This window comes from Mus caroli, unplaced genomic scaffold (genome assembly GCF_978045245.1).
Source record: "Mus caroli unplaced genomic scaffold, Mus_caroli_1 scaffold_8, whole genome shotgun sequence".
Lineage (NCBI taxonomy): Eukaryota > Metazoa > Chordata > Mammalia > Rodentia > Muridae > Mus > Mus caroli.
Window position 1 is genome coordinate 104,846,636 of NW_028227263.1, and position 17,588 is coordinate 104,864,223.

Genomic DNA, 17,588 nt, shown 5'->3' on the forward strand with positions numbered 1-17,588 from the left:
CCTCATACTAAAGCCTATAATATAATCTATATGTTTCCTGAAGGAAAACATCACAGCTCTGGAACTTGTGTACTGCTCCAGGTGTGCCTGGAGTGTCTTGTTACCAAAGTTATGCAAAGGCTGTTAAGGTTTTCCAGAAAGACAACTCTATAGACAACAGAAAACAACCAGTGTTTTCTACAGTGATTTCTTTAAGGTCAAAGTACGTATAACTGTTCATTCTGATGTCTATTCTAGAGATAGTGAAAAGCCTCTATTTCATCATAACGATTACTTTAGATATAATAATCCTACTAGAATTCCTACTATAAAAAATGAACTTTAAATCTCACCATGCGTCCTGCATTCTGCAGACTGAGCTGCATTGCATGCACCCTTGATCCTATGAGAAACCTTGCCTCAGTGGATGTCAGAGACAAGCGATTAGGAAAGCCTGAGCATCCCCTTTAAACATTAGGGGAGTTACTATCCAGTTTCTACAGAAAATGAAGGCAAACTAAGTGTGTGTGGTGTCTGAATGATGTGCCAAGTCAGTTCTCAGTGTTGTGCAGTGCATTCGTAGTGCAATTGAATTAACGAAGCCCTGTTTTGCAAAGAAGACTTAAACATGAGAGAGTTTTTATCTTTTTATAGATGTTAAAGTGACACCAAGGACAGTGATGTTGGTGGATGGAGGTTGGCCGTCTACCTTAACAGCAAAGGTATTTTACAATACTGAGAGCTCATGTTTTGGTATGAATTTCACTTTCTGTTTCTCATGTCTCTTACCTCAGTGCTCTTGACAGTGAATTCAGGAGAAGCAATGTTGTTGTGGAAAGGAAAAACCTTGTGAACGCCTCTAATCATGAATCTCACTGCAGTGGTACTGCATATAGTATTTTACACCGGGACATAGAAACCCAACAGAATACCTCAGTGGAGACCATGGTGGGATGTGGATTGATTTCCTGCTTCTGGGTCCTAAGCAGCTAGACTTTTCAGCCAGATTGAGAAGTAGTTTCAGCTGTTGCTGAGCTGCAGATTTTGTTCGTTATTCTCAGTAGAAATATTCCAGGGAAAAATAAAGTCAGGAAAGGTTCCTTGTGCTTCTGATCGATAGTCATGTTCAGGCTCCATTTGAAATGCCAGTCTGCCATGTGCAATCTATAGCAGGCCAAGTCCCCTGCACAGGTCCACAATGTAGTCCTGCTCTTGCTTACAGATCAGGGTACCTAAATGCCAAAACGGAGAATCTCAGGCTTGGCCTGCCTCTAGGACCATGTGCTGACATGCATCTGCTCATTCAGGGCCAGGGGTGAACGCCTGTTGCAATCCTGCTTTCCAGTCCCTGGTGTGGTAGCAGGTGTTGCAAGTTTGTTGTTGGCTTCATATCCAGATGATTATCAGGAAGGTGGAATTTTGAGAAAAGTTTCTTGCAAAGATTCAAACAGAAGGGTCAGGGTAGAGGCCCTGTTCCTCAGGTAAATGTATGCACTGTGCATCATGGGGATTGGACAGGTTGACTGTTCTTATAGGGATGCTTCTTTTTTTTTTTAAAGGTTTATTTATTTATGAGAATATGAGTACACTGTAGCTGTACAGATGGTTGTCATGTGGTTGCTGGGAATTTAACTCAGGACTTCTGCTCTCTCCCACCCAAAGATTTATTTATTTATTTATTTATTTATTTATTTATTTTTGGTTTTTTGAGACAGAGTTTCTCTTTATAGCCCTGGCTGTCCTGGGACTCACTTTGTAGACCAGGCTGGCCTCGAACTGAGAAATCCTCCTGTCTCTGCCTCCCAAGTTCTGGAATTAAAGGCATGTGCCACCACTGCCCAGCTGTAGTATTCTATTGAGAACAGAAAGTGTATGTCAAAATTCGATTTTATTTCTATGCATGTTCTATGAGAGTACATACATTTTTACATTCTTACCTCTCTAGTTGGCAACATGAACTGAGGTTTGGGGAGCCTAAAGATGAAGCAGACTAAGCATAAGCATCTTTTTTCAGGGAATGAGACAGTTTATATTTTGAGGGTTAGGCACTTATGAGCATAGTTCTCCTGCCTTCAAGCTACATACAGTTACAGAGCCAAGGTCACCTGAATTGTGGCTGTATATAGTCACAAGAGCACTGTCATATTAATTCGAGCTATATACAGTCATGAGGGCAAGGCCACATTAGGTCAAACTGTATATCAGTGGCTCTCAACTTTTCTAATGGTGTTATAGGTTAGTACAGTTCCACGTGCTTATGTAGGGGTACCTGCATGTTGGCTGCCCCATCTGGAGACAGAGCAATAGTGTCTCAATTCCTACGCCATTAAGAGATAGTGTTTCCCAATGGTTTTAGGCAGAGTCGCAACCTACAGGTTGAGCACTGCTGTTGTAGACCTTTCGGGTGAGCTGTAAAGTTGTTAGAATGAGATTTCTCTGGGTATTTTATGTAGGCACTTAGTACTATGAACTGTCTCCTCTTAGCATTGCTTTCATTCTCTTCCGTAAGCTTTAGTGTGTTGTGACTTCATGTTCCTTGAATTCTAGAAAGTCTTTCATTTTCTTCCTTTATTTGTGTATTGACACAGTTTTTCTTCGTTCCTTCATTCCTTCGTTCCTCCCTTCCTTCTTTCCTTCCTTCCTTCCATTTATTTTTTCTCATACAGTGCATCCCAAACAAAATTTCCACTCCCTCACTGCTCCCATTCTCCTCCCCCTTATTCCACTCCTCCTGTTCCCTTCAGAAAAGAGCACAGCTGCCAGGTATAGTAGCTGAACAAGGCCTGAGAAGACACAATAGGACTAGGCAGAAGCTGGATGAGGCAGCCTGGTAGTATGAAAAGAATTCCAAGAGCAGGTAAAAGATTCAGACTCCCCATCGCCCCCCACAATCCCTCCCTATATTAGGAATCCTACAAGAGCCCCAAGCTAAACAACCATATGTGTAGAGAACCTAGTGTAGACCTGTGTAGGCTCCATAATTGCCTTTTCAGTCTCCATGATTCCCTATTAGCCTAGGTTAGTTGATTCTGTGGGCCTGTTCTCTTGGTGTCCCCAACCCCTTTAGCTCTTATAATTCTTCTTTTTAAAATTTATTTATTTATTTTATGTATATGGGTACACTGTAGCTAAACTGATGGTTGTAAGCCTTTATGTGGTTGTTGGGAATTGAATTTTTAGGACCTCTGCTTGCTCCAGTCAACTCCACTTGCTCAATCCCTGCTGGCTCTGGCCCAAAGATTTATTTGTTATACATAAGTACACTGTAGCTGTTTTCAGGCACGCCAGAAGAGGGCATCAGATCTCATTACAGATGGTTGTGATCCACCATGTGCTTGCTGGAATTTGAACTCAGGACCTTTGGAAGAACAGTTGGTACTCTTAATCACTGAGCCATCTCTCCAGCCCCCTAGCTCTTACAATTCTTTCTCCCCCTCTTCCACAGGGTTCCCTAAATATTGCCTAATTTTTGACTGTGGGTGTCAGCCTCTGCTTCCATCAGCTGTTGGAGGAAACATCTTTGATGAAATTTGACCTTTGCACTGATCTATGAGTATAGCAGAATTTTATTAATAATTGTTTCATTGATTTTGATTTTCTTTTTCAAGTTGTGTTTGACTTTATCCTAGATCTCTGGGCTCTCCACTGCCTAGTTGCTAGCTATCCAGGAAGTGTCTGACATGGGCTTCCTCTTGTGGCATGAGCCTCAAGATAGAGCAGTCATTGGCCACCCCCACAAGTTTAGTGCAGTGCCCCAGCACATCTTGTAAGCAGGAAGGATTGTGAGTTGAAAGCTTTTTGTCTGGATTGGTATCCCAGTCCCATCCCTGGTAGACTCTCTTGGTTACAGAAGATGTCTCCTTAATGCTCCATATGCCCCACTACAAGAGTCTTTGCTAGGGTTACCCTCATAGATTCTAGGGAATTTTCATAGCATTAGGTATCTATCTCACCTCCAAAATGTGCCCCCCACTTTTAGTAGTCTCCATGTACTCTCTCCCTCCATCACTCTGCCCATACTTAATCCCACCTGTTCTCATCCCCACCCATCCCCAGCCTACCTGCAAAATCTATTCTATTTCTTCTTTCCAGAGAAATCCAGAGAGATGTCTCAGGCATTAAAAGGTTAGGCTTACAATCAAAATACCCCTAACCCATTTTTTAATTCAGTAGAGAGTTGTCCAGTTTCCATGAGTTAGTAAGCTTTCTGCTGTTACTCTTCCCCCCCCCCCCAACTTTTAATTCATGGTGGTATGATAGGATGCAGGAGTATTTCAATTTTCTTGTATTCTAAAATCTTTGTACCCGAGTATGTGGTTAATTTTGGAGAAAGTTCAGTGAAGTGCCAAGAGGAAGTTATGTTCTTTTATGTTTGGGTGGAATGTGCTATAAATGTGTGTTATTATGGCCATTTGGTTTATGAAATCCATTAGTTCAAGTATTTCTCTATGCTGGTGTTGTCTGGATGACTGTATCCACCTTGTGACTTTTAGAATCTGTTGAGAAGTTGGGTATAATTTGAATAGGTCTGCCTTTATATGTTACCACTCGGTCATTTTCCTTTGCAGCTTTCCTTTTAATATTCTTGCTTCATTATGTATGTTTAGTGTTTGATTGTTATATGGCAAGATTATTTTTCTTTTCTGGTTCAATCTATTTGATGTTCTGTATGCCTTTTGCAATATTATAGGCATCTACTTTAGGCTAGGAAACTTCTGTTCTGTGGTTTTGTTAATTTGTAGCAATGAATATGTGAAAGTACAGCTGTGTAGACAAAAGGGTATTCCATGTAGCATACTGTGACACACTGTAACTTCCACAATGAGATGTTTTTGTATCCTTTTGTTTTTTATTTTGTATTTGCTTTTGGATGGGAGGTTGTAAGGGAAGAGGGTTGTATTTGAAGGGACAGGGAAATAAGTGGGATTGGGGTAACTGATGTAAAATTTACAAAGAATCAATAAAAAGTATATAAAAAAAATTTCCTGAGCCTTTGAACTGGGATTCTTTTCTTTTCTCTATTATTCTTGGGTTTGGTCTTTGCATAGTGTCCCAGATATCCTGGATATTTTGTGTCAGGGATAACATTTGCTTTAATTGATGGATCCATTTGATCTATAGTATCTTTAATGCCTGAGATTCTCTCTTCCATTTCTTGTATTCTGTTGGTGAAGATTGCCTCTGTCATTCTTGTTTGCATTCCTGATTTTTTTCTATTCCAGAATTCACGCAGGTTTTGTTTTCTTTATTGATTCTATTTCTATTTTCTTGTATTGAATTCTTTTATTTGTGCTCCAGCCCTCCACCTGACTTTCATTAAGGGATAATGTTAAAGCTGAGATTGTTTGCCAGAGAAAACCCAGTTCCACAATTTTGAGCCAAATTTGAAGAAGCTTTATATATTTATGTATGTATTTTGTATTATTTTAACTGGCTATTTTATTTATTTACATTTCAAATGTTATCCCATTTCCCTGTTTCCCTTCCACAACCCCCCTATCCTATCCTATCTCCCCTTGCTTCTATGAGGGTGCTCCCCTATCCACCCACCCATTACTGCCTCACCACCCTAGCATTTCCCTACACTGGGGCATCGAGCCTTCACAGGAACAAGGATCTCCCCTCCTATTGCAGATAAGGCCATCTTCTGTTACATATGGAGCTGGAGCCATAGGTCTCTCCATGTGTACTCTTTGGTTGGTGGTTTAGTACCTGGGAGCTCTGGGGGTTTGGTTGGTTGATATTGTTCTTCCTATAGGACTGCAAACCCCTTCAGCTTCTTGTGTCCTTCCCCTAACTCCTTCATTGGCACCCCCCGTGTTCAGTCTGATTGTTGGGTGTGAGCATGCACATCTGTATTAGTCAGGCTCTGGCAGAGCCTCTCAGGAGACAGCTATATCAGGTTCCTATCAGCAAGCACTTTTTGGCATCAGCAATAGTGTCTGGGTTTGATGTCTGCATATGAGCTGGATCCCTACCTCAGTGGAGCAGTTCCTATTGAAGAAGCTTTATTAAATGCTGAACAAGATGAACTTTGGTCAGGACCACTCTCTTTATTACCCAGCTGAATAGCCCCAAGACATCTGTTGTAGGGGCTTTTATGGAAAATACCATGTGGTCACCATATTTTCCCATGAGACTTGTTTTTTGAGAACTACAACTCCCAGCATCCCATGATGTTACTTGGTACTTGAGTGGGAGGTGCTTACAGGTTAATTTAGGGCATTGCAATTTATTCATTTCCTCCAATTGTGTTTTCCTGGATTTCTTTAAGGGATTTATTTATTTCCTCTTTAAGGAGCTGCATTATGTTCTTATCCTTGGTTTTCAGATCTTTTTCTTGTGTTTCAGCTATGTTGAAATATTCAGGGCCTGTCGTGGTAGGATCTCTGGGCTTGTTATGGGGTCTGATTAGATAGGTCCAGCACGCCTCAAAATACCAGGTCAATGCAGATGACAATTTTTTTTAAGATTTATTTATTATATGTAAGTACACTGTCTTCAGACACTTTTTCTTCTCGCTGTGACTCACTTGCTGTTGCTGTCTTTAGACACCTCAGAAGAGGGCATCAGATCTCATTACAGATGGTTGTGAGCCATCATGTGGTTGCTGGGATTTTGAACTCACGACCTTGGGAAGAGCAGTTGATGCTCTTAACCGCTAAGCCATCTCTCCAGCCCGCAGATGACAAATTTATTGTAATCAAACTACAACTGAGTCATCAATGCGCAGAACAGACTCGGGAGCTGCATTGGGACTTCAAGCCAGAATGTTACAGAGCTTTTAAGCTTGAAAATCACAAACATCTGTGTCAAATTGCAGTCCTCCAGTCAGCATTTAGGGATAGGGGACTTCCTTAGGAACATATCTCTGTGGTACGCTTACCATATTTCTGTTGTTTGGTTTATTCAATTGTGGCAAGGTGATTTCCCTAGCATTCTTGTCTCAACTTGCCACCCAGGATGTCAGTTATGCACACACATCTTTAATCCTGTCAAGCAGGATGTCAGTTACCACGGGAGGTCTTGGGAACTTAAACATTATTTCACCCATATTCAAAAATGGAAGTTTTATCCAAAATGGCTTCTGTTTGGTTTCTTTTTCCAAGCTTTGGTAGAGATACATTGCCCTGGCTGTTACTGATTGTGTTCTTAAGCTAGCATCTGGTTTGGGGGTGTTTATGGGTCAAGGTTCTGATTTCTGGGTTTGTTTTTGTTGGGAAGGTGTATTGTTTCTTGGTTTCTGTCTCCTGTCTGCAAAGAGTGCATTGCTTTGTGTTGCCTGTTTTATTGGCCTGTTCAGCTGCTGTGTTCATTGGGAGTGATTGTTTTTGTTGGAGGCTGGGGGAAGAGGAGCCCGGGGCAATGATTTGTTATAGTACTAGGAGTGACAGTGAGGATTATTAGGTTTGGGGAAATGGGATGGATAAAGTTTATGGTCAACCTACCTGGACATGTGTCAGGCATGGCCTATGGTTGAGCAGGGTGTGTTGGCTTAAGTTTAGTGCCGGGGCACACTGAAGAGGGAAGAGGAAGGCCAGGGGGTGTGGCATGGCATATTCTTTCTGTGTTCAGATATTTTCTTTAATTTCTTCCTTCAGAGACTTGAAGGTCTTGTCATACAGGTCTTTCAGTTGCTTGGTTAGAGTTACACCAAGATAATTTATATTATTTTTGGCTATTGTAAGGGGTGTAGTTTCCGTAACTTCTTTCTCAGCCTATCTATTATTTATATACGGGAGAGCTATTGAGTTTTTTGATTTAATTTTGTATCCAACCACTTTGCTGAAGGTGTTTATCAAGTGTAGGAGTTTTCTGGTTGAATTTTTGGAGTCGCTCACGTATACTACGATATCATCTATGAATAGTGATACTTTGATTTCTTTCTTTCCATTTTGTATTCCCTTGATCTCCTTTAGTTGTCTTGTTGCTCTAGCTAGAGCTTCAAGTACTATGGTGAATATATAGGGAGAGAGTGAGCAGCCATGTCTTGTCTTTCAAAAGCTTGTACTCCACAAAATTGGGGAATCTAAAAGAAATGGTGATTTTCTAGATAGCTACCACTTACCAAAGTTAAACCAAGATCAGGTAAACTATACAATCTTATAACTCCTAAGTCAATAAAAGCAGCCTTCAAAAGTCTTGAAACCCAAAAGCCCAGGGATAGAAGGTTTTAGTGCGGATTTCTACCACACTTTTTAAGAAGAGCTAGTACCTATATTCCTGAAACTATTCTACAAAAGAAACAGACGGAATATTGCCAAACTTTTTCTGAGGCCACAGTCACCCTGATACTCAAACCACAAAAAGACTCCACAAGGAAAGGGAACTGCAGGCCAATTTTCCTTATGAACATTGATATAAAAATATTCAATAAAATACTCACAAAACAAATTCAGGGACACATCAAACACATCACCCACCTTGATCAAGTAGGCTTCTAGTCCCAAGGCATCTAGGTCCCATTACCAGTGTGAGAATTACCTTTAGCTGATCTGTTGTGTAGTGTTCACCAGAGAAGTCTCCTGTGATATGGATTAAGACAGTAGAAAGTCGGGCCGGGCGTGGTGGCTCACGCCTTTAACCCCAGCACTTGGGAGGCAGGTGGATTTCTGAGTTCGAGGCCAGCCTGGTCTACAAAGTGAGTTCCAGGACAGCCAGGGCTATACAGAGAAACCCTGTCTCAAAAAAACCAAAAACCTAAAACCAAAAAAAAAAGACAGTAGAAAGCATCTATTAACATCTGATGACTCCACTGAGTATTTTGGATCCAAGTGTATTCCTGACCCTTTTTCAGGGTGAGCTTCTAAGCACAAAGCCACATCCTTTGTTGACACTTCAGTTAGCAAGAATAGTTAAACAGAAGCAGAACTCACTACACACGCCAAAAATGAAAGTTACATTTAGTCTTTCCCAGAACTAAGGACTTTGATGGATTAGGTCTTTGCATTTGTTTTTGGCAGGTGGTGCTGCGTTTGTGTTGTGTTTAAAGGCCAGGAGGGTGTTTCCACTGTGGCATCAGTTAAGGTCTGGGATTGGAGTGGGTGTTATATGGCTAGCCTACAGTTTCTGGCCAAGTAGAGAAATTGATTTTGTTTTAATTAAGCATCTCAGACAAATAATAAATGAGGGAAGGGTCACTAAGGCTTCTGCTGGACAGTGCTCAGTGTCCATTTTAAATGCCACCAAGCCTGTGTTAGGTTAAAGCTGGTCATGCAGCCACTTTGCCAGGTATAGAGAGACATCCCCCATCATCTGCTGGAAGAAGAAGCCACCTCAGTGTAGGAAAGGAAGAACTTAATTTTATCTCTCTGCAGGCATTCATGGTTTCTGCCTGTCTGCTGAGGCACAGGGTATCAAGTGAAGTCAGTTTTGGTCCCTGCTTTCCAGTCTGCGGGTGTAGTCGTAGGGAGATAGAGGTGCTACAGCCTTTAAATATAGAATAGACCCAGGAATGTGCAATATTAAGATAATTTTTGTCCCAAGTCCTGGATAAACTGAGTATTTCCTTTAGGCTGGTAACAATTAGACCAGCTTCCTCCCTTTTGTCCAATTAAAGGCCAGGTGTGCCCCATGTAGAGAAGTTCAGGAGGTAGAAATTACTAACCATTTTCTCAATTCCTTATAGACACTAAACAGATGTTTCAAGATGCTGTGCCCTTACCCATGTCTGAGCTTGTCCACACTTCCATCCTGATGTCCTTATGTGGGTGAAGATGATCCCAACCTGGAGCCAGCACAGAAAAGCCCATAACCTGTGGTCCTCACCACCTCTACAGCAGTGAAGGTCGTCAGTATCATCCTATGGACCCACCACACCCATCTGAAGAAGGCTCCAGGAGATAACAGAGATGGGTGGTCACCAGGTCCTCCAACTCCCTAAAGATAGGACTAACGTGGGTCCTATTATTATCGTTGTCCTCTCTTTGTCCTTTTCATTATTCTGATAATTCCAAATATTAACCCTTTAAATATTGTCAACTGTGTGCAGCCACTTGTTTCTCCGTCTCTTCTTTCTTGATCATTATTTCTCTCCAGGAATGCATGGCCTGAAGTATTTACAAACCTTGTGGTATCAGATGAATGTAGATGCTAACTGCTGCAGAGAAGGATGTGGGTGATTGTTTATCACTGAGGAGATGCTCCTGCTCCTGAACTTTCATCTGAGGGCCTGAGGGTTTTTCTAGACAAGTCAAAATGTCCTCTGTCTCACATCATAACTTTAGAAAAATGTGTATTGATTACTGATAACAGAACAAATTTTGTAGTTACCTTAATTTCATTCACTTGGTAATGACTAAACCAGTGGACATAAGACATAAGAGGAAATGTTAATTTTCATTTCAGGGTCTGTTAACTTTCAAAGACGTGGCCATAGAATTCTCCCAGGAGGAGTGGGAATGCCTGGACTCTGCTCAGCGGACTTTGTATAGAGATGTCATGTTAGAGATCTACAGCATCCTGGTCTCTGTGGGTGAGAATAGTTTTCTTTTGGGATTTCTACTTCATTCTACAGTGTCTATCAAATGTGTTTACTATTTGTATCTGTCCATTGTCTGAGTCTCAGCTCTCAGTCTGTCCTAGACAGTGCTGATTGTCTTGTTTATACAAACATTTGAAACCAGTCTACCTTGTGCTTACATTTAGTAAAATCCTTCAATTTAGTAGTGCATTTATATGTATCTGACATTTAGTAGCACATAATGTGTGTATCTGACTGTAAAAGTTGATTTTAACATTTGTGTTTTTTCATGTGTTAATTTTTGTTTTTTGTTTTTTTTTTTTTTTTTTGTATATCCAAAATGTGTTTATTGGGAAGGTTCTCACTCATCTTCAATCAGGGGCTTTCAGTGCTGCCTACTCCTGAAGAAGCATCCCTCTGTCAACCTTGTTTTTCCACCTGTAGGCTGACAGAGGACAGTGGAGCAGCCAACACACAAGACTCCCATTTGTGCATGGCTAAAAACCGTGGTGATTTTATAGCATCCTGGGCATTTCACATCCATAGAGTAGGAATTGGGGCTCTGCACCAGGCGCTTTTTCTTTTGTTTCCTCTTCTCTTCTGGAAAGGAATGAAGGAGATCCTTTGTGAGAGGCATGTTCTCATAGGGAGGTCGTCACCACCGGAAAGCTCATGTGTTGGTTTAAAGGAGAATAAATATATACAAAAGCTCAAATATATTTCAGGAACGTCTAAAATACTTGTCAGCAAATAACAATTAGAAATTCACTTGTGTATTTCCCATCCTGTTTTCTCTTATGCACTAGGTACAACCCAGTGTGGGAAAGCCAGCTTTAATTATCATAATTTTAAAAAGGTGTTGTTTGTTTCTTCAAATACACAGGTCTTTCAATATCAAAACCAGAGCTACTCACCTGTCTTGAACAAAATGAAGAACCCTCCATTGCAAAAGGCATAGAACCAGGTAATTTGTAATGAAACAATGTCTTATGGTGTTTCTTTTTTTTTTTTTTTAATATTTATTATATGTGAGTACACTGTAGCTGTCTTCAGACACTCCAGAAGAGGCCATCAGATTTTGTTACGGATGGTTGTGAGCCACCATGTGGTTGCTGGGATTTGAACTCAGAACCTTTGGAAGAGCAGTTGGCGTTCTTAACCGTTGAGCCATCTCACCAGCCCCTTATGGTGGTTCTAATTCAAGTAGTAATCTTAACTTGTAGAGATATTACCCTATCACCTTTCTAGAAATGATACTTAAATAATGTATCCAGAATGTAATGCACAGTGGAATTACATTATTTCTCATTTTATCCAAATAGTGTTGAGTTAAAATAGAGTATCATAGTACCAATTTGGCAATGTGTATTGTGTGTTTTACCATGTTGTATTTGTCTGCAGAGGTCCAGTGCTGATTTGTTTGCTTAGGTTTTTTTTTCATATATATCATAATATGTCATATATATTTTCTCCTCTCCCCGTCTACATGCCTTCACCCACGCTGACCCAACATCATGTTTTCTCTCTCACATGCACTCTTCCTCTTTCTCAAAAATGAAAACAAGACTGAACAATCATAAAAGACCAACGATTTGCTTTTCTGTTGGAAAAATGCTCTTGCACCTGAGGCTTAATTGTGGCTAATATACCCAGTGTCATTCCTCTGACGAATACTGATCTTCCCTTTCACACAACCTATGGATTTCAAATAGGTGCTTGGCTAGGAGAGGGAGTTTGCACCTATTTTTCCTTCTCTGCGCTGTGAGTTTCTCAGTCTTGAGCTTGTACAGGTCTTGCATATGCTGTCATAATCTCAGTGAGTATATGTGCTCATTAGTCCTGCTGTGTCTGGAAAATGCTTTTTCTTGAGCGTTATCCACCACCTTTTGTCTTTACAGTCTTTCTGCTGCTTCTTTTTTTTTTTTTTTTTTTGGTTTTTTTCGAGACAGGGTCTCTCTGTGTAGTCCTGGCTGTCCTGGCACTCACTTTGTAGACCAGGCTGGCCTTGAACTCAGAAATCCGCCTGCCTCTGCCTCCCGAGTGCTGGGATTAAAGGCGTGCGCCACCACGCCCGGCTTTTCTGCTGCTTCTTATGCATGGGACCTAAATCCTTGATTGAAGGGTTGGGATAACGACAGGCGATATAGGTCTAAGTGCTCTAAAGTTTCTCATTCTTTGCACTGGTGAAGGTTGAGAGATGCACAGATCTCTGTGTATAATGGCATGTCATTAAGAATCATTGCCATGTTCATTTAGCAAAATTCTAGTATCTTTTTACCTAGGGCCTAGGACCAATCTAGTTTCAGGTTCTGAGTCTTTATCAACAGTATCCGGTATCTCTGTTCCAACTCACCTAGGTATCTTTTGTGTAGTCTGAAGGTTTGAATAAGAATGGCCCTCATGGCTCATGTATTTCAATGCTTAGCCACCAGGGAGTAGCAGTACATGAGAAGGATTAGGAGGTGTGGCCTTCTTGGAGGAAGTGTGTCACTGGGGATAGGCTTTGAAGCTTCAAACGCCCAAGCCAGCACCAGCATCCCTCTCCCAGCATCCTGTGGATCTGTAGGTAGAATTCTCAGCTTCTTCAGCATCATACCTGCTGACATGCCACCATGTTCCCTGCCTTGATAGTTGATTAAAGCTCTCAAACTGTAAAGAAGCCCCAGTTACATGTTTTCCTTAACTAGAGTACCGTGGTCATAGTGACACTTCATATCAATAGAACAATAACCAAGACAGAAGTTAGTACCAAGAATTTGTTATTGCTGTGACAGGCCTGCCTATGCTGCTTGTTGGTGGAATGTAGACTTTGGGGTCTGAATTAGGAAAGCAGTTGAATTTGACAACCAGGGCCTGATTGGCCACACTAACAGGAGCATGGAACACAGTGGTACTAAGGGCAACATAGCTTAGGAGGTTTCTGAGAAGCATATTAAGTAGATTCTGTAGAAATAGTTACTATTACATTTTGGTGAAGAATACATCTACTTTCTGCCCTTGTCCAAAAACCTTTCTGAGGCTGAATTGAAGAATTTTGACTTAATGGCAAAGGCAGAGGAGATTTCAAGGCAACCTATAATTTGTGGTCACTCCAATGCATACCAATAATGAAGAGAAGTGACCTGAGCAAGGAAAAAAAATAAATGTACAGTAGATGAGAAAGGGAGCACCAGAAAATATAATGGTGCTAGGTCCTAGTTGACAAAGATGAGACGTTTAAAGAAAAGCCTGATGCTAAATAAAAGAATGAAGGGAATAGGGGCTGGAGAGATGGCTCAGCGGTTAAGGGCACTGACTGCTCTTCCAAAGGTCCTGAGTTCAAATCCCAGCAACCACATAGTAGCTACAGTGTACTCATATACATAAATAAAGAATGAAGGGAATAGTGACTTTGGGGCAAGACCCCACCCAGCTAAACTATCTACTTGTGTAAAGGGGTTAAAAATATTGTTTAAGCAGAGAAAACAAAATGCTGATGAAAATTTATTTGAACAAGGGGCCAAGTTCCCATCCTAGCCGTCAAAAGAACCTGGCAGTATGGGACATGTGATTTTGGCTTTAGAGACAATGATACAAAGAAGGATTTGAATCTCCTCTCATGGTTAGGAAAAGCTATTGAGCTCAGGTCTGTGTAAGAGGTGTCCTGCATGGAGGCTCAGAGAGAGAGGCCTTTGCAAGAAACTGTAAAGTTGAAGTATTGGAGACTCCCAAGATGTTGGAGATCCCAGAATTATGCAATACCCACTGAAGAGAGCTGCAGACTTCGTGTGGAACCAGGCTAAGAGAGACATGTGTTGCAGTCAACAAAGCTATAAGATTTGCAATTCTGAATTGTGCTTTATCATCAGCTGAGGAATGTTAGATTTGGTGTTTTCCCTGCTTGTTTTCATTCCTGTTTGGGTCCAGTATGTCCTCATCATGATCCCTTTCGTCCCTTCTGGAATGGTAATATATGTCCTGTGCCATTGATTGTTGACAGTATGTGATCTGCATTTGTTTTGATTTCACAGCAGGTTACAGTTAAGAGATTGCCTTGAGTCTCAGAAAAGACTTTGAACTTTGGACTTTTAGACATTGTTGAGACTGTTACAGATGATGGGGACTTTGGAAATTGAACTGACTATAATTATGATAGCAAAAATTATGTTTTTTGAATTATTATAGGGCTATAAGCCAATGGAGGCTAGTGAATGTAGTTTGACTGAGAATGGCCCCAAAGTCTCATATATTTGAATGCCTACAGCCATCTGAGGTAGTCTCAATTGAGGGTATGCTCTCATCAAAATGACTGGTTGCTCTGTCTATGAGAGTTTGTGTGGATTGATGATTGATGTTGGAAGGCTCTTCCACTGAAGGTGGCAATATCCATACTGCTGCCTATAACTGTGAGAGAGGTATCTTAGTGAGATTATGTGAAGTGAGAAAACCCACTATTAATTTTTTTTTTTAGATGTGGGAAGATCTTCTTTTAATTTGTGCTACATGTGTTTTCTGGACAGGGTTCTAAAATAGTAGTGCAAAGCTATCTGAAGATCCCTCTTTGTTCAGAAAGCCTGGGATATTGTGACTAATCAAGGTACCCTGGTTCTATTCTGTTGCTGTGGCAAATAAAGTGGCTAAAAGCAATTTCAGGGAATGAAGGTTATATTTCAAGTTATACTTCCACATTGCAGGCCTGTTGCTCCATGGCACACGTACACCCTCCTGTGTGAACATGTACACACATATACAAAAGTAAATATTTTAAATACAGAAATTTGGACTCAGATCTCCGTGGGGCAGACAGGCTATGAAGAGTAAGGGGTGGGGGTGGGGGGGTGGTCTGGAGAGATGATTCAGTGGTTAAGAGCACTGACTGCTCTTCCAAAGGTCCTGAGTTCAAATCCCAGCAACCACATGGTAGCTCACAACCATCTGTAATGAGATCTGATGCCCTCTTTTGGAGTGTGTCTGAAGACAGCTACAGTGTACTTACATATAATAAATAAATAAATCTTAAAAAAAGAAAAGAAAAGTAAGCGGAGGCTGGAGGAATGCCGTGTAGAATCCAGGGGGAAAGACTTTGGTAATCACCAGAATCAAAGCCTGTGGAAGATTCTCCTTCATGTCCGCCAGAAGGAACCAACTTAGAATCCCCTTTGTGGCCTATTTTTTTTTATACATATGTCAGTGAATTAGGAATGACAGGTTATGAGTCAGGAAATATAAGAAAGCAATTCACAGCCCATTACTTCAGTTCTAAAATCAGAACTAAATGATATTCTCATGGTTCTATTCATTTTCCAGAATATATTAATATAATTCTGACTCCAAAAATGCAGAAGGTGTTCTTTTGCATATAGAAACTGGTGAATATTTGCAAGGATTCCGAATTAACTTTGTTATTTATACAACTACAATAGGGTATTGATTCTAACTTTAGGAGTCTTGACCTGGAGTAGTTTTTTTTTTTTTTTTTTTTTTTTTTTTTTTTTGCTTTATTTTGTTTTGTTTTGTTTTGTTTTTAGGTTCAGTTAAACACTGCAAAACTTGTGAACACTTTCTTGGTTATAATTACTTTATTCAATCCTGTGTGAACAGTAAACACAAAGTGAGGTAAATAAAGGTTAGCCGTGATTATATTGAAATTCTTTTTAAAATAAGTGGGTCATCTTCCATAAGGTTGAGTTCTATAGATTAATTGAGAATGGATGTTTATAATAAGAGTAGGACCCCTGTGGTTTTAGCCACAAGGCTGCAAATGTCACAAGGCTATTCACCTCCTCTGTTCTCAGCCTTCTAGGTGGATAACAAGTTCTACATTCCTTACTTTGAAGAAACACCTGTGTATTTAACTTTGGAATTTCCCCTAATGCTTATCTGTGAGCACAAAGATCTTGCTTCCTATATATCCATCCCCCTATTTTTTAAAGAGAAAATTGTGGTTATAATAGATGTCAAGGTTAAATGCATTGCCTGCAATGGGTAGTCTCTGTAGGCAAATGTAATAGAATTATATGAATATCTAATAGGACTATGGAAAGGGGAACGCTGTCTTTTTTTTTTTTAAAGATTTATTTATTTATTATATCTAAGTATACTATAGTTGTTTTCAGACACTCCAGAAGAGGGTGTCAGATCTCATTACAGATGGTTGTGAGCCACGATGTGGTTGCTGGGATTTGAATTCAGGACCTTCGGAAGAGCAGTCAGTGCTCTTAACTGCTGAGCCATCTCTCCAGCCCATGGGGAACGCTGTCTTTACCACAACAGTTACTTAAAGGTCACTTGAAAGATTTTATCTATTGATGGAAATCATTAATTTGACCTTCAGTAATATGAAAGAAATCTAATGCATAAAGGAACACATGCCAGAAAATTGTTGACAACCAAGATTATACTTGAAAAACACATAATCAATATTAACTCTTTTTTGTTTTTTTAAATGATGGTTTTTACTTTGCCCATCTCTTGGATAATTTCTGCTAACATATTTGATTTTAGTAGTTTTATTAATTATACAGCCATGTTTCATCTTGTATTAGTATATCAGTAATCACTCCTGTGATTGATAATTAAAAAAACATAAAAACAACCCCTTAGCATTTAAAAAACAACATCATACTATTTCCTTTTATACGAATGCCTTTACCCCCACCCCCATGACTCAAAAAAAAAAAAAATGGAGTTTTTATTGACAAGCTGAGTATTATCATGTAATATAGCCAGTAAATAAAAAAGCATAGTTTTGGGATGAGTAGTCTTTTGTCCTTTTTGTCTTCCCAAGCCATCGGCTTACTCTTCCTCTTAGGTTGGATCCTCTTTATAGTCTGTCTTCTTCCTATGCTTTATTAGACTGCTGATCTCCAGGATAGTGTCGTGGTTGGAGGCGTAGGGCAGATGCCATTTAGGACTTCATTTTCTGGAAAGACACAAATATTGCCTCTCCCTGATACTTAGAGGGCATCTGTTTTATTTTCCATATATTATTTTCTGGTTTTTTTTTTTTTTTCTTTTCTGAGACAGTGTTTCTCTGTGTAGTCCTGGCTGTCCTGGAACTCACTTTGTAGACCAGGCTGGCCTCGAACTCAGAAATCCTCCTGCCTCTGCCTCTGCCTCCCGAGTGCTGGGATTAAAGGCGTGCGCCACCACTGCCCAGCCATATATT

At 40.4% G+C, this 17,588-nt stretch overlaps 1 protein-coding gene and 1 pseudogene across 2 annotated transcripts in view; one reads left to right on the forward strand and one right to left on the reverse strand.

The window, feature by feature from the left end:
• LOC110298494 (uncharacterized) overlaps window positions 1–17,588 on the forward strand; it is a 28,404-nt gene that overhangs the window by 3,453 nt on the left and 7,363 nt on the right. Inside the window, exons 2-4 of one of the 2 annotated variants that reach the window (XM_085841841.1) lie at window positions 9,608–9,845; window positions 10,327–10,453; window positions 11,325–11,405. In XM_085841841.1, the coding sequence (XP_085697967.1) occupies window positions 9,831–9,845; window positions 10,327–10,453; window positions 11,325–11,405 (223 nt within the window). In that variant the 5' untranslated portion in view covers window positions 9,608–9,830. Of the gene's footprint in view, window positions 1–9,607; window positions 9,876–10,326; window positions 10,454–11,324; window positions 11,406–17,588 lie in introns of both variants that reach the window. The other variant, XM_021167784.3, reaches the window with a different exon arrangement.
• On the reverse strand, window positions 10,827–11,078 carry LOC110298496 (small ribosomal subunit protein eS27 pseudogene; annotated as a pseudogene).